The sequence below is a fragment of the Triticum urartu genome, chromosome 2A (genome assembly GCF_056163025.1).
Source record: "Triticum urartu cultivar PI428250 chromosome 2A, HENAU_Tu73, whole genome shotgun sequence".
In the NCBI taxonomy this organism is placed as follows: Eukaryota; Viridiplantae; Streptophyta; class Magnoliopsida; order Poales; family Poaceae; genus Triticum; species Triticum urartu.
Genome location: NC_141874.1, coordinates 723468508 through 723496145, shown reverse-complemented (window position 1 = coordinate 723496145; position 27638 = coordinate 723468508). Strand labels below are relative to the sequence as shown.

Here is a 27638-nt window from a genome sequence, read left to right as displayed (position 1 = left end):
GTCTTTAATGCCATTTTCACTATTTTACTTTGTTTTACCTCATCAAACAGGCGCACAACACATTTGAAGAAACAAAATACGAATCTTTCAAACACTAGGGGTATAACCATTGCACATGACTTCATGTGTGCCTTCATCATAGAAAAATATACTGAATATCGCTAAGTTCTAAGATTGAACAAATGAATCATACAGAATATTGTGAACACGCCGCATTTTCTCACTAAAACAAAATTCTGTACTTGCATACAACCCTCTTTGAACTTGGACGACACCTAGTGCTCAACTTGGACGATGAACAGTGCTCAACTCGAACGGAGGAGGTAGTCATTGCTTTTTAACCATGAATGCTTCTAAAGACACTGGGAATTGCTTCAAAACTACTTTTATACTTTTTAACACGAGGGTTCTCTCAGCTGGGCCAAGAAGCAATGCATACATAATATTTTTATTCTGCAAGAACGAAACACTCCAATAATTAACAACTAATTTGTTAGTACATGCAGAACAATTTCAGTTTTGAGAACAAACTTCCATTGATATGTTAATCTCTCAATCTGTATAGAGGACAGGATGGTTGAGGGATTAGCATTGGCATTATTGGAAACCATGGCCTTTAATGAAATGGTTCAGGGATCACTCTCAGTCAGCCCCATTGCTACTTGTGCTACAGAGAACATGAATATAAAGCGGATGGTGACTCATCGATTTTTCTTTATGATATATAGAAACTTGCGGAATTTTGAAACTTGCACTGACGATATTTAGGTGATATATCTAAACTTTAAAGGATTTTGAAGAAATTCGCTGCAAATCATTACTTATTTAGGTGATATATCTGAAATTACAGAGTAATATCGAACTATAGTGGACAGACCAACAACATAAATCCTCAAGCAAAGCTCACAATCTCCATGGAAGATGCCTATGAATTCACCATGGAAGGGCATCCCACTCCCCCGCTCTATCTGCTCCCACTCCCTGCACACACACAGAGCAGAGAGAGGATGAGAGGGAGATGACTGAGGCGGATCGAGGACAGAGCACAAGGGGCCTGCACGTAGCTCTTCTCATGACCGGCTGGGTAGCATGCTGTTGTACTGACGAGGCAAAGGTCCAAATATATCGCCTAAATAAGTTCAAAGAATTTTACAAAAACAAGTGGGCAACAAAGAGAAAATTCATGTATGGCTATCAGGCACAACTTATATATATAGGACTAGTAAGGGTCTCAGGAATCGACTACATTATTTCAGTCAACTCGATCTTCATCAGTACTAGAATGACTGGACAAGAAGTTTAGATTTGTAGCAGCACACACACCAAACTTATAGAATTTTTCTTCAACGTTTTTAGGTAATTGCATCGGTACTAGTATAATTGGAAAAGTATTTCAGATTTGTAGAAGCGCACACACGAAACTTACAGAATTTGATGGAAATGCACGAGTTCTGATTTATCAGTACACAGTTTTATGGAAATGCATGAGTTAACTTCTTCTAGGCACTATCTGAACATGGTGAAGACTAGCAAATGTAAGGATAGGCAGAGAACACTTAGTATTGAGCTTTTTTCCAAGTATGTGTTGAACTGATATATTTTTTGTCAATGAACTGTTGTAGTATAGGTACTAGAGCTACCAGCATCTTCCTATATATCATGATAAAAAGCAAACAAACATGCATACTAGAGAAAATTGAACTGACAATAGAAGAAATCTATACTTTTTTGGGACTGATATCATGTAATACCTCATCCAGAAAGCATGCCAAGCGAAACGTTTACTTTTTTAGTTGAAGAACTAGAAGTCTTGCAGCACAAGAGGCACGGCATGGTGCTATTAACTAACTTACAGAGATCCTTTCTGCTTTGTAGTAGTACCTGAGGTTACAAGGGTCAGAAATTTACCATTTGACGGCCTTCACGCCACCAGCAACGCTGGAGGTGACCTCCTGTCTCCTGCTGTCGGCGGGGAACAGGAGCTGGATCAACGGGGAAGAAGGTGGCAGGAGCACCTTGTCCATCCGATCTCTCATGTGAGGGCAGTGCTCGACGTCGAGGTGCAGGGCGCCGAAGGAGACGGTCATGCGATGAGGAGGAGCAGGATGGGGCAGAAGTGGTTGTTGCTGACGCTCCGCCCTCCGCCGGTGACCCCCCTGCAGCGCGTCGTGGGAGGTGGGAGGAGGAGCCATGGCGCGTCGCCATAGGTGGAGGCTCTATGTTTATGTTGATAGTACCATAATATCATTGCACAGTAGTGGTTGTCAACTGAATCTTGCAAGTCCAAACAAAACCATAGTTGAACTTAGACCTGAAAAAAAAATAAACTCGCACTGACAAATGGATGAATTTCATGTAGAACACCTTTCTCCTTTAGACGGTTGATTAATGCCACACATGGACAAGACAGAGTGCCAAGAAATCAAATTGCACAAGTTAGAAGACACAAATTAACACCACGATAGCCGCCCTAGACCACGGAATCGATGGAAGCACAAGAAGATAAAATAAAATAAGAATTGGCTTGAACTTAAACCAAAATGATAATTGAACTGAACTAAAATTAGATACTGGACTGAATTAAAATAAGAAACATATAGCAAAATTAGATTGTATAAACACAAGCATTTTCAGCAATCAAATTTTCCTCTTGAATATGTAGAGGGACACACCTTGTTTTGTCTATCAGATTCCTACATCCAGGCAAAGAAGTGGGTATAGGACAAGGTACATCAGCCCAAATTTTTGTACTTCTCATTGCATTGCTTCAGTTTGGTTCCAAGAACACTATGTTGTAGTTCCGGTTGCAGACCTGGTCGTCACGGCGTGCAGGGACCATGGAGGAAGATGATCTAGAGCAGAAGCTCTCACACGATGAAGTTGTGGACGGCGCCGAGCATGTCGGTGGACGCATGTTCGGAGAAGTTGTAAAATATCTGCAGAACTGAAGGATATGCTTTTTGTATTATCTCTAATCACAATGAACAAAGTATTTAGAACTGACGCATATATGATACTCGATCAATACTAAAATGGACAATATTTGTTAAGTTTCTATGTATGAACCTACCAACTTTCTAAACATGAACTTCTCCCTAGGGTTATTCTTCGGTATTGAAAAATGTGCAGGCAGAGCACATATATTAGTAATAGTTATATCGAGAGGGTTTACTTCAACCCCTACATTTTTCATTCATTAATAACTGTCAGTAACTTGTTATTCATCAGTACTAGTACGACTGGACAAGAAGTGCAAATTTGTAGCAGCACACAAATTGAACTTGCATAATTTTTCTTTGAACTTTTTTAGGTGATATATCTAAACTTACATAATTTTGAAACATGTACTGATGATATTTTTGCGCACGCACCCAACTATCTTATGTTTTTTCATGAATTTACAAAATAACACAAACCAAACTAATAATGAGTTTAGTACAGAAAACAAGTCTCTTCTCTAGGCATTAAGACAAATACCTGTCGAACAACAAGCACAATACAGCAGTGCCGCTTGAGGAGCAGGGGAAGAGGGACAGTACAAACAAGTGCAGCTCAATGATACCATATGCTGCAGAACAAATTTGCCACTTGGGACTGAAGAAAGAAATCACATAAGATGAGCTAAAAATCATAATAGAATGACCATAGCTACAATATGAACTGAATATATACCAGAGGAGCATGAACATCCAGGGGGAGGTGTGGAAAGGTTGAGATGGGCACCTCCCGAGCTGCGGCATCGAACGGCTTGGCACTGTGTTGTTGAACGATCCGGGGTGGCAGCGGTGAACGGAGGGCAAGTCTGGTTGGTGGTTGTCACGCTGGAGATGGACATCAGGGACGCTGCGGCAGAAGAAGTGGGTCACACCGGCGACCTGCGGCTGTGCGTGTAGGTGGTTTGCTGGTAGACTGGAGCCGGGGGAGATGGGAAACAGGGTGGCGGCTAGAGCCAGTGACTGCAGAGAGTGGTTGGGGATTGATGACGAGATCAAGAGGAGATGGGGGCGACAGAGGCTTGTGAAGCAGCGGCGACGCCAATGCGGCCGGCAACCAGGAGGTTGTGTGCGGGGCGGCAGCACGGTGGAAGCAGCGGGGAGGTTGGCCAGGCGGCGTGGTGGAAGCACGGGGGCGGCGCTCCGGTGGGAGCAGCGCGGAGGCAGGCTGGTGGCACGGTGGAAGCAGAGGGGCGACGCCAACGACGGGTAGAAGCAGGGGCGAAGTTGGCGGCGCGTGGAAGCAGGGAGGCTGGGCCCGGCGGCGGGTGGGAGTAGGGGGTGGAGCCAGCGGTGGGTGGAAGTGGCGGGGAGGCTGTGGGGAGTGGGTGGGCTTTTTCTCTGTTTCGTGCCACATCATAGAAGCACCAGATTGTGCAAAATGGATCGGCCTCTATAAGGGCCTGATGGTAACAGAATAATATTCTGTTACTAGTAACAGAATAGCCCTGTCCTATATATATATATATATATATATATATATATATATATATATATATATAGGTAAATTGTTGGGGCACCTAGGTGCCCAGGCACCTAGCATTTAATAGCTCGCATGTCCACCCATTTGTATTTATTGATTTGAATAGAATTAAAACACACATTAATTGATGGAGAGAGAATGGCAGAATAAAAAGGAAACAGATATAATATGTACGCACAATGTGACTCGTCGGCCTGTGCATTTTTTCTACGCACATATGAATAAATGTATACATAAAAGTTGATACTATTCTGAGATATTCATGACAATTTTTTTTTATTATCTATATCAACAAATTGTGCGCCGACTCCAAATAATATAAATATACCCATGGTATATATACCTACTAATGAAATTATGTATATACACGGATACGTATATATCCAATGATTTATTCTAGGTTTTTAGGTATTAAAGAAATTATATACGTAGCAGATATGTATATACCAACTAACAAAATTATGTACATACATGGGTATACATATACCTACGAACAAAATTATATACATACCCCTGCAAAAAAGGAAATTATATACATACGCGGGTATGCGTATACCTACCAAAGAAATTATGTACAGATGCGGGTATGCATATACCCGTAACGAAATTATGTACATACGCAGGTATGCATATATCAACTAACAAAATTATGTATATATGTGCCTGTCTTGAAAAAAAGGTACATGTACGGGTATGTGTATGTGTATACCCAATTAGATGGTGGATATGTGTATACCTACTGCTGAAGTTACGTAATATACATGTGTATTTTACATACGTAGTGATTTATTCTACGAATTAATAAGTGATATATAAGAAGGTAATAAATGTTGATTTTTATTCACTATGGTATTTTAATCACCTTCCTTTTCTATGATGTGATATGCATGCATGGGACAGTTAAAGAATTAAAGCCTGCCAAATTAACTAGTAATTAAATCATTTACATTGATTTCCAAATCTGTCGCTAAACACGATCTAACGATGGATAGGCAAGATGCCCAGGCACCTAGGTGTCCCAAACTGGTGTCCTATATATATATATATATTTATATATATTTCCCGAGTAATAAAGTCGTACGTTGTTAGCAATTTTGTAGAAAAGTCCTTTTGTTTTCGGGAATTCAACCCGCGGTCCCTATTTTTAAGTGGATCTGAGAAAACATTTTGATTTTACAAAAAAAAAACTACGTTTGTAAGAAATCAACCCGCAGTCCTTTCTTCTATCTTATCCATACGTTCCTTTCCAGCGCGGCGGGCGGCGCCCTTCACGGCGGCGACAACTCCGAGTGGGCTCGCGGGAGACGGCGCTGGGCTTGGGAGATGCGGCCGCGAGGGCGCCGCATCAGTTCGCGGCAGCGAGGCGGGGATGCGGCGCTGCGCTCCCGGGATGCAGCAGCGAGGCGTCGAGGCAGCGCTGCGCTCGGGCGCGGCATCAAGCGGCAGCAGCGAGGCGGGAGGCGCACATGGAGATGAAGGAGGAGAAAATGGAGAGTCGGCCGGGGCGAGGAGTTCGCCGGCGTCGAAGCCACGGACCACGGCGCTGCAAGCTTGCAGGGGGCGGTGGCCATGGCGGGGAGGCGGCGCTGAGCTCGGGAGCCGCATGCCTCCTCTGCCGCTCCTTCTTTCTTTCTTCCCCAACTCCTCTCTTGCACGTCGTCGTCTTGCCGCCCACGCAGCAAAGAGGTCGAGGAAGAGGCGGGAGTCGGGTCAATCGATCTGTCGCACGAGGATGCGGCACTCCCTGTTCCATCTAGATCAACGGGCGCAGAGGGAGGTGGAAGAAGAGCCACGACCTCTGAGCAGGAGGCTGTCGCCTAGCACGCATCTGACTGCGGCTATTTTATCCATGAGCTGGAGGATAAGGTATTCACCTCTAAAATCACACTTCTGTTTTCCCCGTTTCCATCTGAAATATGGATTGCCAATATACTACTCTCACTTTGATTTGCACATGAAAGTAGTATAAATATTTGCACCGAACTGTATGATTTGTTGAGCCAAGTGTTGAGTCTGATATGGCATCTTTATGCTTTCAGAGAAGTGCATCTCTAAAATTCAGAGTTTTGAACCTAAAGAGACGCATCTAGACAATGGTTGCATGAGTGGTTCCAGTGTCATATACGCCAACATGGTAAGCATGTCTTGTCTGATTCTAAGTTAGTTGTAGAAGTATTCCATGCTACTATTTGTTGACCAGAATTCGCTACCAGGTTGGAGATTTGGGATCGGATGCTGCGCCAAGAATGAGGGACCAAGGTGCTGAACTAACAGCAGGGGCAGAATGATTCTTCAGGTACCAACATAGCCGTCGACTAGAGAATTAAGTTAACTGTTTGTTTTACTTGAAGCTCCAAATTGTAGTTATTTTATTCATTCACTAATTTGGTATAATCCTAATCTAGGAGGATTATCACTGTATGATATGAGATTCTGACATTTATCAATGATAAAAATCTGACATTGAATGGTTCTTTTCGGAAGTACAGTTGTAAGATCTATGATTCTTGCTTGGACCTTTAACTGGACAGTACTAATTGGACATATAATTGATGATTTATGCACAACAAGATATTCTGTTGTCTTTTGTTCTTCAATCAGATTCATCTAGCCCTTTGTTGACTTTCTAATTGTTTCACCCTTTACCTCTGAAACTTAGAAATCGGAGAAAGGTTATTGGCATATCCCCGTCACTGATGAAGATTTGCTAGAGAGGAAGAGGACCAGAATGTTTTTCTATTATTGGGGACATACATAATACATATAGATAAATTTGGACTCATTTATGACAGAGATTTCTTGCCAAAAATATTAACTCTGTCCAGCAGTGGGCACTGTCAAGGTAATAACAGGAATTTGCTGAACCTAATTGAATGAAAGCGGGATGGTATCCGATTGAGAACCTTCTCTAACTAAATGGGCTTACGAACAATCAACATCAAATAGTTCCAAATTAACAGATGTTGTTTTATGAAAATACTGATTTAAGAATTTGATGAATCTATAATTCTCTACATAATCACTTAGTGAATTTTATGAATCTATAATTTTCTACAGATTTAAGAATTTGTACATCCCCTTTTAGTCCAAATTAAGAAAAATATGATTTCTGCTATGATAGTTTCCACAATAGTTTGGCCCTTGAGACACTTCCACTGTACGCATGTGTGTTCCTTTTTTTTCCAGATATATGCATGTCTATTGATCATTATTGGAATTGGTTCGACAAACTGTGTATATGTGACAAATTTACTAATTTTTTTGACTCGTCTACGGCGGGCTTACGCCGGCCTGAACCATGTATTACTCAACTGTAGCGGAGACATAAAAGAGGATGCAGGGGGTTGTGGGAGAGATAGAAAGAAAACACCGAAAAGAAAGCAAAAGGAAAATATTCATGAAGGTTGAGTAATATACTGATCCAACCTGATAATATGACTAATCCATACAGTGGATATGCGCCAATGCTCAAATTTGAAAAATGAAGGATTCAACTTTTTTTGAATTATTATGGGTGAAGTCGCGAGTATGCCCATCAATCGTAAAAGTATATAGTTCGACTTAGTCGTAGGTTCCGTAGTAGTCTTGCCTTGGCTCTGCTGCCTCTCCTCTCTGCTCATTGCTGGCTGTGGCTGTCCCATCTCTCCTAGAGCTGCTGCTGCTGCACTTCTTCTGAAGCTCTTCTCAAACCCGTTGCTGCAGTTCTTCTCAAACTCCAACCAGTTGCTGCTTCTCTCTCTCTCTCTCAATTTTTCTGTAATCATGTGAACCATTGTTGTGCGATTATATGTTTTGTGGTACCTTCTGCAAAGTGATAGCACCTACATGTTATCCAAAATTTTCTTCTAAATGTCATGAGGCATGAGCTACAAATTTTCTCAAGAATGATAAGGCATGCATGCAATTTTAATAATACTCTTTTGGCTCTCATTTATCTGTTGCCATAGAGCATTGTACAATATAGAAGAGTCAATCAAACATAGCTCTTTGAATATCGGACAAAATATTGGTTTCGTGATTTATTTATAAGAAGATTCTTCTATGTATTTAGTTACATGATTTTAATTTGATCGTCTTCTTTCAACTTTTTTTTGCCGACTATGATATTTCCTTAGGTTCACCTTGACCTTCACTGCCCGTGTAAGAGCTTAAGTAAATTGATGTTGTATCATCAGAATCTGGAGCCTTGCATAGTTTTTCTTGCATGCACTGAAATCCTCTTTGTCACAGGATGAATCAGAAACTGAAGATGATGATCCCATGGACACAGAAGAAGCTTCCTCTGTCCTCATCGCTGCACTGCAGTCTTTCAGCCAAGCTCTGGTGTATGACGACGAAGAAAAAGATACCGTGAGTCCGTGACAGAGGTAGATGTCTTCTTGCGTCCTACCCTAGATGGCGGGGGCTCTCTCATCAGCAAAATAGCTACTCTGGATACGCATATGATGATCGCAAGAGACTGTACCTTATGGATAAGTAAATGACTCTGAGGTCTACATGTTAAGTATAGAAAGAAAAGCCTGACGACGACAAGTGTACTGTCGGGAGCTTTGCTGCCACTTCTTTGCCAGCCGGAGTGGCCTGTTTTTAGTGATGATCATGGTCTACATGCGTGTATATGTTGTGTTCTGATAGACTGTACTACAAGATTTTCTTGGAATTGGTACTTCTGTTTTTGTATGCTATGAAGAGCGTATGTGTATGCTGGTTCCGTGTACTCTGTTTGTACGTCTGGTTGGCACGAGATTAAGCAATGGGCGAGGTTTCGTATCTTCTCAGGGATTGCTATACATCTTGCCGTGCATACTCAGCTTCTTTGGGTCCAAGGTATTTTCTTTCTTTCTTTCTTTCATGAAGAGGTTAAGTCGGAGGAGAGGACCCGGATCCCGGACGGCGCGCTGCTTTGGTCCCAGTCCACTCGCCATGTTTGGGTACCCAGCTCGGTCCAAGTCCACTCGCCATGTTTGGGTACCCAGCTCGGTCCAGCGCAGGTATTCATCCACCTCTCCACTGCCCCTGTAAGGACCTCCTTGATCTTGTACCTATCCAAATCAAAATCCTAGCAAATACACTTCAGATCCAAATCAAAATCCTAGCAAATACACTTCAGAGCAAGGTACTGTTGTAGACCTCCTTCCAATCTGTGATGACCCCTAACCAATACATGTGCAGCCATTGTCCGTTGCTAATTTAATACACTTTAGAGCAAGGTATCAGAAATAGTACGTGCATGTTGCATAGAGATGTTATTTCGCATGCATGAATTCTAATTTAAGCTTAAAGTTAGGCATGTCTAATCGCACACACCACAAAATTTCCTTACTGTTCACTACATCTTTTATCTCCAATTTGGATAGAGTCTAAGTGATAACTCTTTAGTCTGATTTATCTTTAAAAGTTTGCTAGAGGCTGACCTTCTCGGTTTTCTTCAATATTTTTTTGGAGTGCAACAGTATGAACTGGTTTCCCCATCAGGGCTGTATTTTCTTTTCTTTGATAGATTCTATAGTCATGTACTTCCGTTTCATGTTTCCATGTTTGCCATTATATGTGCATTTCTTGCTGAGCTCTATTTGGATGAACTTTTGTTGATGTGTGATATGGCTACATGGGCATGAATGGACATTTTGGACAGACCTGGTTTGAGATGTCCTTTTATGCTTGACTCAGGCACTCAGCTACGTGTGGTCTTATGAGACAGAATTTCTGTTAAAAAGTATTTGTAATTACTAGCAGCATTCCATAATTTGTAGTGGGTCGTCCCGGTGTCGCAACCTAGAAAGGACAAACAGGGCCGGTCATTCCCACAGATAAAAACATTGTCAAGCCTTACTTTTTGCAAGTTGCCTTGTTCTGTTTCTTTTAGAGAAAGATAGTAATTTGAGTCATTACAGTTTTGTTGCACGAACACTGCTAGACCGCGGTGTGTCAAGATCTAATTGCTACACTCAGTGGTTACATTGACCTTATTTTTGAAGTTTGCAAAAATTCTATTACAAAAATATTGCATAATGGCACGTGGAGCAATTTATACTTAATATTTCGCCCGATGCAACGCACGGGAATTTGTACTAGTGTATATACATATATACATATATATATATATACACACACACGATCGATTCTACTAGAAATTCTATTTATATATATGCATAACGTGTACAATATGTAGTATCGTAAAATACCAGCAAACAAAAAAGAATTAAATGGAAAACACAAAATTAAATGAAAAAGAAATTGTAAACCCAAAACCCCCAACCTTTTAATACCGGTTGGTGTCACCAACCGGTACTAAAGGGCTCCCTGCCCGCGGAGCTGGCTCGTGCCACATGGTTGCCCTTTAGCATTGGTTCATGCTGAACCGGTACTAAAGAAGGACCTTTAGTGCCCACACTTTAGTGCCGGTTAATGAACCAGGACTAAAGGGCGTTACGAACCGGTGCTATTGCGCGGTTCTGCACTGTGTCGTCCTTGAAGTATCGACTGTAGCGAGCAAAGTGGCTTGGGCTTGGCTTCCCTCGAGGCCCAGTGGGGAGAAATAGCACTAGGCCCAGTAGTTTTCGAAAAAAAACTCGTCCCCCGCTTCACCTGTGACGTCATCAATGGCGGAATCCCGCTGCAGAAACCCCTGCAAAATAAAGCCCGCAAGTGTTGGCGGATTAGGAATTGATGGTTCTCTGTAGCGCGCCCCTGACCTGAATGGTTGTGGACGCGGCCGTGGTGACGAGGTCACCGCCCCTGGCGCCCATCGCTTGACCCGATGGCGCCATCGCACCTCCGTGATGGGAACCGGCGGCACAAAAGGCAGTCTCACCCTCACCGAAGCGCCGCGCCTCTTCTCCAGAATCTCTACCGAACCCTTCCTCAATCCCCCCTCTTCCTCATCCGATTCCTCACTCTGTCCCTCCCAAAACCTCCCCGCCACCGGAAATCTCCTCCGCGGTCTCCGCGTAGCCGATCCCTCATCGGCGTCGATCGGCAGCGGGTCTCGCGCAGGGACCTCGGTGGCCGAGGAGATGAGGGCCTCTCCGCCGCTGGCGCTCGACCGCCGCGCCCGCTCCGCCGTCGCCGGGAGACGAGCTCATCCTCTCGTTCATGGATGCGCTCCTACACGAGCTCCTGAGAGAATAGCTGGGAGCGAGTTCGTGTGTGTAGAATGGCAGAAGCATCTTATCTCTGGCCGGCATAACTTTCTTCTGTAATCTCTCAATTCGAGTAAAGCATTCCTCCGGGATTAGCTAATCGCTGTGTCATGCTGAGTTTCCCTGTGTGCTCGTTCCCTGAATCCCATAGTCAGGCCTGTCACAGAGGCGTGCTTCTAGCGACAGGCGAAGGCGTGCTACTGTTTTTTCTGTTTCTTTTTTATTGACAACTGGGCAGGATGTCCACACATCCCACCATGGGACCTCCTCACGCGTGGACGCCTACGTATACATGATGAGGCGAGTGGATCAAGGCCTTGTTTCGTTTTTGACAATGTCTTCAACCGATCGATCGCTGCTTGGTGCCACGTCCATCTAGGTTCTGAAGCTGTGTGTGTGAAGCATCCCACACTATTCGATTCACAGCAGAACAAGGGGTGACATTATTTTTTTTCTTGCTCTAGTGCGTTCAGAAGGCAGGGTGTCCTTTCCCGCAAAAAAAAACAAAACAGGGTGACTTCTTCACCCTCCTGAAGTTACAATTACAACTCTGCTGAACCAGAGACCGGCCAACACCACCACTATAGAGAGTAGAGAGAACCTGGAGTCTACCCTTGCCAAAACGTCGTCCTTTCGTCTTCTTCCTAGGAGTCATGCGCCGCTCCATAGATTTCCCTTCCACTGGAACCCTGTTAACACCTTACTTCCTTCCGATTACACTCTCAGGTAGTAGCAATTTCAGGTACAGGGCGAGAATCACAGGAGACAGAGCCCAGGGACAAAGGTAGGAGAAGAATAGAGAAAGGGGATCGGGGTGTGGCCGCCGCCAATCAAGTGATCCTCAAATTGAGATCTAAAAAAAACAATGCACATCATAACAAGCGTCTCCCTTTCTGCATTTAGGCTTGCCTATGCTTGGTGATATGGCTGATGGCTCACGCTTCTCGCAACTCAGAGCAGTTGAGATCATGGAGGCATGTATGTTAGACAGACATGTACACATCGCTGTTTGTTTGGCTCATGACAATGGTAATAGAAAAGTTGTACAAGAAAAAGACGATTCAAAATTTGGTGCAATTTTTACAAGACTGCCCTGAACAATATTTTACATAATAATCATGCTTTCCTCAAAATAATCACCTAAGAAAAGAGCATATTTATGTATGTATGTTCCTATTCCAGTCCATTTTACATGACACAGATAACTGTGTTTGTTGGTTTCAGAAACATCTTCCTGATAAGCACCAAATTTGATGGCATCCGAAAGCAACAAAGGGGCCAACGGGACAAAAAATAATTCAAAATAACTTCGATTTCTTTTATCAAGCAATGGGAAATAGCTGTCCCATTAACGAGAATGCATGCACAAGGGGGGGGGGGGGGACCATATCACAATTTAAATATTCCACATAACACAACAACCTATAAATTATGGGAGCCGCTACGCGTCGGCCGGCGAAAACATCCGTCGCATGAAGCTTCATTGGATCAGCGTCCCGATAGCCGTCGGATCTAACCACCGTGCGCGCATGACCACCTCCTTACGTCCTGCAACAACACCTCGGTTTCGGAAACAGATTCCCCGGTCTGCGGGGCGAACTAGTCCTTCGGCGCAAAATCCACCGTCTCATGAGCCATCCGATGAACCTTGTATTTCTGCAACAAGACTCTTGTTGCAAAATCTCCACTTATATAATTTTCTGTAACAAGACACTTGTTGCAAAAACTTCTCTCTAATTTCTTGCGACAAGACCCATGTTGCAAAACCCTTTCTTCCCTAATTTCTGCAACATGATCCTTGTTACAAAAATTGCAACAACATCTACCGCCGCGGCTAATTTTCTGCAACAAGACTCATGTTTAAAAAATTGCAACTTCTCTTAGTGCGTTCCGCACTGCACAGTCGTCGTTCGCCATTGTTCCGCAACAACGCGGTTGTTGCAGAAACTTGTCTCAGGACAGCGGCGAGATTGATGTTGCAAGAGGCACAACTACCGTCTCGTCCTCGGCGCTCCGGCCACCGGTGCCCGTGTGAGCCGCGAGGCCATCCTAGGACTGGGTGATGCTGTTGCTAGAAGCTGACTTGGGAAGAGAGAGAGGGAGCTTGATTTTGGGAAGGAATATGTGTGAGGAGGAGAACGACGCTGGAAAAGATAAGGTTGGTTATTTTAATTGATCCAATGGCGCATCAAGCGGCGGATGCAGCGCCTTGATTAGTCGGTTGATGCTAATCTTTTCCCTTAATATTAGGTAAAGATAAAAATAAAGATAATGGCAGCTCTGGGACTTTCCGGTCTCTTCCCATGTTTGAAAGAAAAAAGTATTTTTTTTGAGGGGTTTGAAAGAAAAAAAGTAGTGCGATTGGAGGTGCGTCCGGATCTATTGGGCTGTCCCGGGCCGAGCGTGAGTCGAGAGTATAATAGGTACCCTTACCCGGGCGGGCGTTCGGATAAAACCTAGACGGCGGCTCCCCTCAACCACCTCAACAAAAAGAGAAAATCTAGGCGGCGGCGGCGGCGAGTTTCCCTGCCTGTTTAGCCTCAGACCCCATCTCAACCCGAGAACGACGGCCGGTTGCAAGGAGACGGAGATGGAATTCGGGGAGATAGAGAGGGCATCCGGCAAGGAGAAGGGGAAGGGATCCGGCAAGGAGAAGGTGAGGGAGATGATTCTGGTCGGGGAACTCCGGAAGATAGAGAGAGTATACGAGAAGGAGATGAAGTTGAAGATGGAATCCGGAAAGGAGATGGATTGGGTTCGGAAATTTCAGAAGCTGGATGGGGACTTCGGGGAAGAGATAGTGAATTCGGGAGATATGAATTTGGTTCGGAGATTTCGGACGATGGAGAGGAAATATAGGGAGGAGATGGAGATCCGGTCGAAGAAGGATATGGGGCGGACCATGTACGTTGTCCGCAATAAGAGGGAGGTCACGTTCCCCAGCAGTACCAAAACCGAGATCAAAAGGAGGGAGGCCACGTTCCATAGCATAGATAATGAAAGCCTTGCCGACGCTCTTTGTCGCCATATTATTATCCAGAGGAGGGAGATCACCGCCCTGGAGAGACAGATCGAATCACGAGGGTTGGAGACGATCGCCGGAAAGAAGGCTTATCTAGAGAGGCAAAGGAAAAAAGGAGGGATTTACGCTCCACAGCAGTTGCCACCCGAGATGATAGAGATGTCCAAGTTGTCTGTCCAGAACATTGACTCAGATGCAATCAACTTGCTCGGGGTAAGCTTGCCCTATCTTGTTCTCAGCCAGAAGGAAGCACTTCATTTTCTTTTGCATGAGTGTCACGAATATGCATATCGGATACAATCTTTTGCATCTATACTGAGGAAATCCAGTATCCCCATCAGGTTGGACAAGCTCAAGAAGCTCCGTATTTTATCCGAAACATTTGTGGCTATCTCGGATTATATAAAGCGTTCATGTGAACCCTTACAGAAAGAGATTGTAGATGATCCAATTGTTGCTAAGCGAGTGAATTTGGATGATCTTAGTTCTTACCATGCCGCCTGGAAATCTATATGGGGCAGTCAGATAGCAGGATGTGGTTCGTTTGATGACATAAGTAAGTTTCTTTCTTCTAGCTAGCTGTGCTTACCTTAGGTAGTTCAATTGACTACACATATCTCAATCAGTGCAATCAGAACATTCCCAGCTTTTCCTTGTATAATCAAATATTTTACTTGACTTAGTTTAGTAATTCATTTGACTTAATTTGGTTCTGCAGCCACGTTGAGCCCTATGCAATTTACGCACTCCACGCCTGGTATCTTTCCACACGCTGCTGTTGCCGGTCCAGCCCTGCAGATCTTCTCCATCAAAATTGTGAATGTGCATGCCAACTTGCGCTGGCCGCTCCGTGTGTACGGGGTGGTTGCTGCACGAGACACCGTGGACTGCAACCGCAACCTTCTCTTCTCCCGGTCAAGGGCAAACTGCCAAGAAGTCACTGAAGCGGTATGCATTAATAACACTAAGGCCCTGTTTGGATACAAAGTATTTTTTGAGTTTTTCTGAGAATACCATGGTTTCTGAAAAAACTATAGTTTGAAATACTTTGAGATCTTGGGATCCAAGGAAAACCATAGTTAAACAAACAGGAGTATTCCCGAAACTGTGGTAATTTGAAGTATTAATAAATCTACCTCTGTCCTCTTCTTTTTAAACAGAGAATTGAGAAGGCTTGCTGTTTGTTCATACGTGGCATATATCTGTAGTGAGACTTTTCGATCAACTGATCAGTAGTGAGTTACAGCATGTGGTGCAGCCATCGCCTGGTTGTTTTTCCTTGATGAATCTGTTTCTTCGTGCCTTCTACTTCTTGTTTACACAAACCTGTCAGTCTAGCAACCTCTATCTATAATACACATCAAAGTTTACATAACTCATCATCCCAGATTGATACGTCTAGCAGCTAGCCTTGACATGTAAATTTGAATCTGCTAGTATCTTCATCCTCCTTTGCTTTCTCGTCATGCATGTTATCTTGTTGATTAGTCTGTTTTGATTAAGTAGAGTAATGATAATGATAATGATGATAACAATGCTTGCAGGATCCTTTTTTGCTCTTGACTGGCCCTTCTCGTGCAATTGTGGCTGCGGACACGGTTAAATTTGAAGTTGAGCTTAGAATTATGTATGCTGGAGCAGATACCAAAGATACAGTATTGTTCTCTTCTACCTATAATTACTATTCCATGCAGCAGTATGCCAACCCCAGGATCAGCAGCTGCTGTGGTATGTTAGAGTTAAGTGTTGGGCGCCTTACTAGAGCGGTCCAGGCCACTATCGTGGGTGTCCGTGTTGTTGAAGGGGAGTGGCCTTTTCAATATGGATGCCGGGTTTCTTGCTACTTATCTCCTGATGAAGATCTTGTTCCAACTACACCTACGGAAGTCGTGTTAGTTAACTGTAAGGTTGAGGAAATGGAGAAACAGTCTGATGGTTACGTAAATCTGTCAAGAAATGTTGTTTCAGTGCAACTAGAGCAAACGCTGAAAGTGGTCATTCAAGCCTACTCAGAATCTGGCCTTGAATATCTACATAATGTTGAGGTTGACTTCCCTGTGAAGCAATGCCAAACAACCAAGTGTTTATGTACAGTTGGTAACTCGACGGTTCAGATCGTTGTTGCTTGGTCCCTTCTTGCCATGGATAAGCTGGATCTTGTGCTGGAGGGGTATGTTACCCCAGTGTAGAGGGCTATTAACTTATATAGTGTAAGTGTTTGTGTATCCATCAGTTATCTAAGATGCCCAACTGTTTCTTCTGTTATCCAACTATTACCCTGTGTCTAGACTATAATTTATGGGCGTAGCGTCCACCGGCAGATAATATAAAAAGATCCGCCGGCTTCCTGACCATTGGATGGAGCTGTGTATGCCGTCTGATCTACCTACGTGACAAGTCATCTTTGCAACAAGTGCGTTGTTACGGTATTTTCTGCAGCTGAGGTCTTGTTACAGATTTTTTTTTTGCAAGAGAGGTCTTGTTTCAGTATTTTTTCACAACAAAGGTCTTGTTGTAGAATCATCTTTATGAGTTTTTTTGCAACAAAGGTCTCGTTGTAGGAAATTTTCACAATAAAGGTCTTGTTGAAGAATCATTTTTACGAGTTTTTCTGCGAACAAAGGGCTCGTTGTATAATTTTTTTCGCAACAAAGATCTTGTTGCAGAAAAGCTCATTTTTTCGATTTTTTCTAAAAGGGTCTCGTTGTAGAACATTTTTGCGACAAAGGTATTGTTATAGAACCATTTTTATGAGTTTTTTATGCTGCAATAGGGCCCTTTTGCAAAAGAGCTTTGTTGAAGAAACAAATATCTTCTACCTTCTCCTTCCGTCATGGCTAGAGCTTGGATTGTGGATAATCTGGGAAGCAAATTGACACCACCGTTCACCATCGCTGGAGCTTGGCCCGTGGATGATTTGAGAAACAGATCAACACCACCGTTCGCTATGATTGAAGCTTGGGCTGTGGATGATTTGGGAAGCAAATTGACATCCCCATCCGCCATGGCTGGAGCTTGGGTCGTGGATTATTTTAGAAGCAGGTTGAAGGGAGGAAGTGCTAGAGCATCGTGGGGAGAGAGACGAGATCGAGGGGATAAAAGGCAAGAAAACAAGTGAGTAGGTGCTAGATTCGTCGAGGGGGTCGAACAATTGATTTCTGATTCTGCAACATCGTTGCCTCGCACATGTGGTCGTACCTGCTTGTGTCGCCGCCAGCCACTGCCGATGCCGAAGTCGTCGTCGTCGCCACCGCGGTGGATGCGCTCCGGTCGCCCCACACCCTGCACCACCGCCACCCCTGCGCCCTCCCAGATCCCAACGTCGTCGCCCTCCCAGCCACGGAGTCGTCCTAGCCACATGAGTCAACTGAGCTGCAGGGGCGTTATCCAGTTGCATGAGTGTGTTCTGAAACAATAGGTAAGTTTCAGAAAACTACTGCGTGTGACACGGAGGCGGGGGACGCTCTCATCCATCTGATGAACAGACGATCCGACGGACGTGGAGCCGACAGACGCGCATGCGTTATCGGTCGGTTGAAGGTAAGCCTTTTCCAATATTAAAGGGAGGATTGTTTCTTCACTTTTTTTTGTTTACGCTGTGACCCAGATAATTTTCGTAAATCACAGTACCACAAAGCCGCAATGGGCCGACCCATTAGCGTACCAACAGCCCGCAAGAAAAAAATCCAAGAAAAAATAGTGCTGCGCAAGGAATTGAAGCCAGCCGCTCACGCCAGAGTGATCAGACTGCTAGCCAATAGAACAAACCAGCCTTGCTGTTTAATATGCAGCGCAAAATTTTAAAATAAGCTCACGATCGCGTCAGATACTAAGAGAACCAGTTACTTTTTTGAAAAAGTGAATATATTTTAGAACGCAATTTTTTTGTAAAGTTGTTAATAAAAAAATTTAAACACGGACATTTTTTAAGAACAATATTTCTCTTTTTATTTTTTTGAAACCTGAGTATTTTTTAAAACAGAAATAATTTATTAAAACTAGGAGGTACTGTTGTGATTATTTTTCGAATTTGCAAACATTTTCAAAACATAAATATTTTTTGAACTTTAAATTTGAAAAGGTAAACATTTTTTTGAAATTGGGAGGTACTATAGCTAAATTGTTTTAATCTATATCTATTAATAAAACTTGGCGAATTTTTGAAATATGCCCACCTGATGCATTGTTTTAGTTCAACTTATTAAACTAGGTATATGGAACGTATCTTTTTCTCTGTCGCGTCTTCACATACGTCCAGTCTCACTCGGCCCAGTGACTCTCGTCAAAATGCATGAAGAATCCAAATAAGATTTCATGGTCTATCTGACACAAAGTACTCAATTAACCTGATGGCACAGACATGTACAATGTGCAGTGTTTTTCCCTATTATATTAGCTAGATGGTAAAAAAAACACTTTGTTCAACGCTCGATCTTTGCTGGACACAAAGGCAGCTCAACAATCCAGCATTGGACCTGGCCAACCTTGGTTGGTGATAACTGGTACTACTATCACCGGCGACGAGGACGACAAGCGAAAACATGTGTCTGGTGTTATATTAAAATGGAGGATGTGGACCTGAGGATGAGGTATTAGTCATGCTTAGTATGTTATGGGCATGAGGGTGAGGTCTTTAGCCACGGTCAATGGGTAATGGCATGTGAGGGCCGTTTTCTCCCATTGCAATGCAGGGGCATATTTGCTAGTAACTTACAAAAGTTTTAGTACAACACTGCATGGAGGACCACAAAATAAAATTACAACCAAGTCCTCCCGTTTTACATACAAGACCCCAGAAAAAGAAACAAAAATGCAACCGGGTCATGCAACATCCGGCGACCTCGCCGGAGATGCATTAGCCACCATCTTCGGCCACTGCCTTGCCAGCAAAGGGCAAGAGAAGAAGGCCTCCCAACTAGAGGTTGAAAACAAGGGTGTTGGAAAGTGCCGGCTAAAGGAAATATGCCCTAGAGGCAATAATAAAGTTATTATTTATTTTCTTATATCATGATAAATGTTTATTATTCATGCTAGAATTGTATTAACCGGAAACTTAGTACATGTGTGAATACATAGACAAACAGAGCGTCACTAGTATGCCTCTACTTGACTAGCTCGTTGAATCAAAGGTGGTTATGTTTCCTAACCATAGACATGAGTTGTCATTTGATTAACGGGATCACATCATTAGAGAATGATGTGATTGACTTGACCCATTCCGTTAGCTTAGCATTTGATCGTTTAGTTTTTTGCTATTGCTTTCTTCATAACTTATACATGTTCCTATGACTATGAGATTATGCAACTTCCGAATACCGGAGGAACACTTTGTGTGCTACCAAACGTCACAATGTAACTGGATGATTATAAAGATTCTCTACAGGTGTCTCCAATGGTACTTGTTGAGTTGGCATAAATCAAGATTATGATTTGTCACTCCGATTGTCAGAGAGGTATCTCTGGGCCCTCTCGGTAATGCACATCACTATAAGCCTTGCAAGCATTGTGACTAATGAGTTAGTTGCGGGATGATGCATTACGGAACGAATAAAGAGACTTGCCGGTAACGAGATTGAGCTAGGTACTAAGATACCGACGATCGAATCCCGGGCAAGTAACATACCGATGACATAGGGAACAACGTATGTTGTTATGCGGTTTGACTGATAAAGATCTTCGTAGAATATGTAGGAACCAATATGAGCATTCAGGTTCCGCTATTGGTTATTGACCGGAGGCATGTCTCGGTCATGTCTACATAGTTCTCGAACCCGTAGGGTCCGCACGCTTAATGTTCGGTGACGATCGGTATTATGAGTTTAAGTGATTTGATGTACCGAAGGTAGTTTGGAGTCCCGTATAAGATCGGGGACATGACGAGGAGTCTCGAAATGGCTGAGACGTAAAGATCGATATATTGGACGACTATATTCGGACATCGGAAAGGTTCTGAGTGATTCGGGTATTTTTCAGAGTACCGGAGAATTACGGGAATACGAGGGAGAAGTATTGGGCCTAATGGGCCAAGTGGTGGAAGAGAGGAGGCAGGGCGCGCGGCCCCTAGCCCAAACCGAATTGGACTAGGGGGGCCGACCCCCTTTCCTCCTTTCCTCCCTCTCCTTCCTTCTCCCCTTCCCCCTTCCTTTCCTCCTCCTAGTAGGAGTAGGAAAGGGGAGTCCTACTCCTACTAGGAGGAGGACTCCTCCTCCTGGTGCACCCAACAGGGGCCGGCCAGCCTCCCCCCTTGCTCCTTTATATACGGGGGCAGGGGCACCCTAGAACACACAAGTTGATCATTGATCCATTAGGCGTGTGCGGTGCCCCCTCCACCATAATCCACCTCGATCATATCGTAGCGGTGCTTAGGCGAAGCCCTACGTCGGTAGCAACATCATCACCGTCATCACGCTGTCGTGCTGATGGAACTCTCCCTTGAAGCTCTGCTGGATCGAAGTTCGTAGGACGTCATCGAGTTGAACGTGTGCTGAACTCGGAGGTGCCGTGCATTCGGTACTTGGATCGGTCAGATCGTGAAGACGTACGACTACATCAACCACGTTGTGCTAACGCTTCCGCTTTCGGTCTACGAGGGTACATGGACACACTCTGCCCTCTCGTTGCTATGCATCACCATGATCCTGAGTGTGCGTAGGAATTTTTTTGAAACTACTACGTTCCCCAACAGTGGCACCCGAGCCAGGTTTATGCGTAGATGTTATATGCACGAGTAGAACACAAATGAGTTGTGGGCGATACAAGTCATACTGCTTACCAGCATGTCATACTTTGGTTGGACGGTATTGTTGGATGAAGTGGCCCGGACCGACATTACGCGTACGCTTACGCGAGACTGGTTCTACCGACATGCTTTGCACACAGGTGGCTGGCGGGTGTCAGTTTCTCCAACTTTAGTTGAACCGAGTGTGGCTACGTCCGGTCCTTGTGAAGGTTAAAACAGCACTAACTTGACAAAATATCGTTGTGGTTTTGATGCGTAGGTAAGAACGGTTCTTGCTCAGCCCGTAGCAGCCCCGTAAAACTTGCAACAACAAAGTAGAGGACGTCTAACTTGTTTTTGCAGGGCATGTTGTGATGTGATATGGTCAAGACGTGATGAGATATAAATTATTGTATGAGATGATCATGTTTTGTTAAAGTTATCAGGAACTGGCAGGAGCCTTATGGTTGTCTCTTTATTGCATAAGATGCAAGTACCATGTAATTGCTTTACTTTATCGCTATGCGATATCAATAGTTGCAAAAGCAATAGCTGGTGAGACGACCATGTGACAACACGTTGATAAAAGATCAAGATAATGGAGATCATGGTGTCATGCCGGTAACAATGAAGATCATGACAGTACTTTGGAGATGGAGATCAAAAGCACAAAATGATGATGGCCATATCATGTCACATATTTTGATTGCATGTGATGTTTATCTTTTATACATCTTATTTTGCTTAGTTCGACGGTAGCTTTATAAGATGATCTCTCACTAAATTTCAAGGTAAAAGTGTTCTCCCTGAGTATGCACCGTTGCCAAAGTTCGTCGTGCCGAGACACCACGTGATGATCGGGTGTGATAAGCTCAACGTTCATCTACAATGGGTGTAAGACAGTTTTGCACACGCAGAAATACTCGGGTTAAACTTGATGAGCCTAGCATATGTAGATATGGCCTCGGAACATTGGAGACCGAAAGGTCGAGCGTGAATCATATAGTAGATATGATCAACATAGTGATGTTCACCATTGAAAACTACTCCATCCCACGTGATGATCGGACATGGTTTAGTTGATTTGGATCACGTGGTCATTTAGATGATTAGAGGGATGTCTATCTAAGTGGGAGTTCTTAAGTAATATGATTAATTGAACTTTAATTTATCATGAACTTAGTCCTGATAGTATTTGCATAACTATGTTGTAGATCAATAGCTCGCGATGTTGCTCCCCGTTTATTTTTGATGCACCGCTAGGTGATAGACCTATTGCAGGAGCAGATGCAGATGTTATGAACGTTTGACAAAGCTAGTATGATGACTACTTGGTAGTTTAGTGCACCATGCTTTACGGCTTAGACCCGGGACTTCAAAAACATGTTGAACGCCATGGAGCATATGAGATGTCTTCAAAAACGGGATTCCAAGAGTTAAAATTGGTATTTCAGACTCATGCCCATGTCTATAGGTATGAGACCTCTGACAAGTACTTTGCCTACAAGATGGAGGAGAATAGCTCAGGTAGTGAGCATGTGCTCAGAATGTCTGGGTACTACAGTCTCTTGAATCAAGTGGGAGTTAATCTTCTAGATAAGATAGTGATTGACAGAGTTCCCTAGTCACTATCACCAAGTTACTAGAACTTCATGATGAACTATAATATGTAAGGGATAACGGAAATGATTCCCAAGCTCTTCGTGATGCTGAAATCAACGAAGGTAGAAATCAAGAAAAGCATCAAGTGTTGATGGTTGACAAGACCACTAGTTTCAAGTAAAAGGGCAAGGGAAAGAAAGGGAACTTCAAGAATAATGGCAAGCAAGTTGCCACTCCCATGAAGAAGCCCAAAGCTAGACCCAAGCCTGAAACTGAGTGCTTCTACTGGTAAGGAAATGGTCACTGGAAGTGGAACTGCCCTAGATACTTGGCGGATAAGAATGATGGCAAAGTGAAAGAGGTATATTTGATATACATGTTATTGATGTGTACCTTACTAGTGTTTATAGCAAACCCCTCAGTATTTTATACTGGTTCAGTTGCTAAAAGTAGTAACTCGAAACGGGAGTTGAAAAATAAACAAAGACTAGTTGAGGGCGAGGTGACGATGTGTATTGGAAGTAATTCCAAGGTTGATAAGATCACCATCGCACACTCCCTTTACCTTCGGGATTAGTGTTGAACCTAAAATAAATGTTATTTGGTGTTTGCATTGAGCATAATATGATTGGATCATGTTTATTACAATACAGTTATTCATTTAAGTCAAAGAATAATTGTTATTCTGTTTACATGAATAAAACCTTATGTGGTCATACACCCAAGGTGAATGGTTTGTTGAATCTCGATCATAGTGATACACATATTTATAATACTGAAGCCAAAAGATGCAAAGTTAATAATGATAGTGCAACTTATTTGTGGCACTGCCGTTTAGGTTATATTGTTTTAAAGCGCATGAAGAAACTCCATGCCGATGGGCTTTTGGAATCACTTGATTATGAATCACTTGATGCTTGCGAACCATGCCTCATGGGCAAGATGACTAAGACTCCGTTCTCCAGAACAATGGAGCGAGCGACTGACTTATTGGAAATAATACATACTGATGCATGCGATCCGATGAGTGTTGAGGCTCACGGCGGGTATCGTTATTTTCTGACCTTCACAGATGATTTGAGCAGATATGGGTATATCTACTTGATGAAACATAAAGTCTGAAACATTTGAAAAGTTCAAAGAATTTCAGAGTGAAGTGAAAAATCATCGTAACAAGAAAATAAAGTTTCTACGATTTGACCGCGGAGACGAATATTTGAGTTACGAGTTTGGTCTTCAACCAAAACAATGTGGAATAGTTTCACAAATACATGCCATCTGGAACACCACAGCATAATGGTGTGCCCAAACGTCATAACCGTACTTTATTGGATATAGTACAATCTATGATGTCTCTTACGGATTTGCCGCTATCGTTTTGGGGTTATGCATTAGAGACAGCTACATTCACATTAAATAAGGCACCATCTAATCTGTTAAGACGACACCGTATGAACTATGGTTTGGCAAGAAACCTAAGCTGCTGTTTCTTAAAGTTTGGGGTTGTGATGCTTATGTGAAAATGTTTCAACCTGGTAAGCTCAAACCCAAATCAAAAAATGTGTCTTCATAGGATACCCAAAGGAGACAGTTGGGTACACCTTCTATCACAGATACGAAGGCAAGATATTTTGTTGCTAAGAATGGATCCTTTCTAGAGAAGGAGTTTCTCTAGGAGGAAAGTAGAACTTGATAAGGTAATTGTACCTTCTCCCGAATTGGAAAGTAGTTCATCATAGAAAACGGTTCTAGTGATCTCTACACCAATTAGTGAGGAAGCTAATGATGATGATCATGAAACTTCAGATCAAGTTACTACCGAACCTCATAGGACAACTAGAGTATGGTCTGCACCAGAGTAGTACGGTAATCCTTTCTGGAAGTCATGTTACTAGACCATGACGAACCTACGAACTATGAGGGAGCGATGATGAGCCTAGATTCCATGAAATGGCTTGAGGCCATGAAATCTGAGATGGGATCCATGTATGAGAACAAAGTATGGACTTTGATTGACTTGCCTGATGATCGGTGAATCATTAAGAATAAATGGATCTTCAAGAGGAAGACGGACGCTGATAGTAGTGTTACTATCTACAAAGCTCGAATTGTTGCAAAATGTTTTCGACAAGTTCAAGGTGTTGACTACGATGAGATTTTCTCACTCGTATCGATGCTTAAAAGTCTATCCGAATCATGTTAGCAGTTGCTGCATTTTATGAAATCTGGCAAATGGATGTCAAAACTACATTCCTTAATGGATTTCTTAAATAAGAGTTGTATATGATGCAACCAGAAGGTTTTGTCGATCCTAAAGGTGCTAACAAAGTGTGCAAGCTCCAGCGATCCATCTATGGACTGGTGCAAACATCTCGGAGTTGGAATATATACTTTGATAAAAGTGATCAAAGCATATGGTTTTATACAGACTTGCGGTGAAGCCTGTATTTAGAAGAAAGTGAGTGGGAGCACTACAACATTTCTGATAAGTATATGTGATTGACATATTGTTGATCGGAAATAATGTAGAATTTTTTGGAAAGCATAAAGGAGTGTTTGAAAAGAGTTTTTCAAAGAAAGACCTCGATGAAGCTGCTTACACATTGAGCATCAAGATCTATAGAGATAGATCAAGACGCTTGATAAGTTTTTTCAATGAGTACATACCTTGACAAGATTTTGATGTATTTCAAAATGGAACAGTCAAAGAAGGACTTCTTGCTTGTGTTGCAAGGTGTGAAGTTGAGTAAAGACTCAAAACCCGACCACAACAGAAAATAGAAAGAGAATGAAAATTCATTCCCTATGCCCCAGTCATAGGTTCTATAAAGTATGCTATGCTATTTACAATCCTATTGTATGCATTAGCATGATTCTGGCAAGGGAGTACAATAGTCATCTAGGAATAGATCACTGGACAACAGTCAAAATTATCCTTAGAGGACTAAGGAAATATTTCTCGGTTATGGAGGTGATAAAAAGAGTTCGTCGTAAAGAGTTACGTCGATGCAAGATTTTTAGATCGATCTAGATGACTCTAAGTCTTGATCTGGATACATATTGAAAGTGGGAGAAATTAGGTAGAGTAGCTCCGTGCAGAGCATTCTAGACATAGAAATTTGCGAAATACATACAGATCTGAATGTTGCAGACCCAGACTAAAATTCTCTCACAAGAAAAACATGATCACTCTTTGGGTGTTAATCACATAGCGATGTGAACTAGATTATTGACTCTAGTAAACCCTTTGGGTATTAGTCACATGGAGATGTGAACTAATCACATAAAGATGTGAACTAGATTATTGACTCTAGTGCAAGTGGGAGACTGAAGGAAATATGCCCTAGAGGCAATAATAAAGTTATTATTTATTTCCTTATATCATGATAAATGTTTATTATTCATGCTAGAATTGTATTAACCAGAAACTTAGTATATGCACTACTAGGAAAAGGCCTACTAGTGGTGCACCAATTTTGCCTACTAATGGCGCACTACTGGTGCGCCACTAGTACCACGCCACTAGTATTTTTTACTAATGGCGCACCAGTGGTGCGCCATTAGTATCTGGTATACTAATGGCGCACCACTGGTGCGCCATTAGTATAGGCCACAGTGCGCCATTAGTATAGGCCACTGGTGCGCCATTAGTATAGACCACGGTGCGCCATTAGTATTTTTGAATTTTGAAGGCGGGAAAATAGTAGTGGCGCACCATCTAACCCCCACCCTGCGCCATTGTTATTTTTAAATTTTGAATTTGGATCTGGATCGCGATTTTTTTGCCCATTTTTTGCTTGTTTTTTTGCTCGTTTTTTTGCACGATATTATTTCAAATTTTGTTCCCGTTTTTGGATCTTGTACGTTCTTTTGCCCGAGAGGAGTTCTCCGGAGAGGAGGAGGAGGAGGTGACCGGAGAGGCGCTCGCCTACATCGCCGGAGAGGAGGAGGAGGTCACCGGAGCATCGGAGAGGAGGAAGGAGAAACCATGAGGGGATGGGAGGAGAGGAGGGAGGAGGAGCTCACCGGAGATGAGGGAGGAGGAGCTCACCGGAGAGGAGGGAGGAGGAGCTCACCGGAGAGGAGGGAGGAGAAACCGTGAGGGGAGGGAAGGGGAGGAGAGGAGGGAGGAGAATGTCGCCGGAGAGGAGGAGGAGGTCGCCGGACAGGAGGAGGAGGAGGTCGCCGGAGAGGAGGAGGGTAGTATGGTGGAGGAGAGAAGGGAAGATGGAGTGGAGGAGAGGAGGAGATGGAGTGGAGGAGAGGTGGAGTGGAGGAGAAGAATGAAGAGGTAAGGAGGAGAGGACACGCCCAGCCATATATACGGCATAGTAATGGCGCACCGTGGGAGGTGCGCCATTACTATTTTTTTATTTTTTTATTTATTTTGAATTTTGAAGGCGGGAAGATACTAATGGCGCACCATGGGCAGGTGCGCCATTAGTAACTTTTTTTATTTTATTGATTTATTTTGAATTTTGAAGGCGGGAAGATAGTAATGGCGCACCATGGGCAGGTGCGCCATTAGTAAGTTTGATTTTTTTTGAATTTTTTGCCTCTCCAGATCTTAAAATCCCCATATCTTTTTTCTGTTAGGTTTTTGAGGATTTTGAAAATGTTTAACGGGGTTCCCGTTAAATTTGGATGTAACTTTTTGAGTAGATGATTTTTCATATAA

General features: G+C 43.2%; 1 protein-coding gene and 1 long non-coding RNA gene across 3 annotated transcripts; both read left to right on the top strand.

Moving 5' to 3' along the window:
- Nucleotides 1–5674: 5674 nt before the first annotated feature.
- LOC125540107 (uncharacterized) lies at nucleotides 5675–9193 on the top strand. Its single transcript, XR_007297187.2, has 4 exons — nucleotides 5675–6342; nucleotides 6516–6610; nucleotides 6690–6772; nucleotides 8707–9193. It is a non-coding gene; the product is annotated as an uncharacterized LOC125540107 (long non-coding RNA).
- Nucleotides 9194–14055: 4862 nt separating this feature from the next.
- On the top strand, nucleotides 14056–17301 carry LOC125534343 (uncharacterized). 2 transcript variants are annotated; one of them, XM_048697595.2, is made up of 4 exons: nucleotides 14685–14853; nucleotides 14982–15196; nucleotides 15359–15588; nucleotides 16185–17301. In XM_048697595.2, the coding sequence occupies exons 1-4, from the start codon at nucleotides 14834–14836 to the stop codon at nucleotides 16827–16829; spliced, it is 1110 nt and encodes a 369-aa protein (XP_048553552.2). In that variant the 5' UTR covers nucleotides 14685–14833; the 3' UTR covers nucleotides 16830–17301. The 2 variants fall into 2 exon arrangements, with proteins under 2 accessions (XP_048553551.2, XP_048553552.2); XM_048697594.2 differs by having other exon boundaries at nucleotides 14056–15196; nucleotides 16185–17298.
- The last annotated feature ends 10337 nt before the right edge of the window (nucleotides 17302–27638 follow it).

Bases quoted from the DNA above. Each gene is read 5' to 3' on its own strand.
- LOC125534343 (XM_048697594.2), top strand. From the start codon at position 14,209: ATGGAATTCGGGGAGATAGAGAGGGCATCCGGCAAGGAGAAGGGGAAG. The intron at 15,197-15,358 runs GTAAGTTTCTTT...TTGGTTCTGCAG, and splicing joins TGGTTCGTTTGATGACATAA to CCACGTTGAGCCCTATGCAA. The intron at 15,589-16,184 runs GTATGCATTAAT...CAATGCTTGCAG, and splicing joins GCCAAGAAGTCACTGAAGCG to GATCCTTTTTTGCTCTTGAC.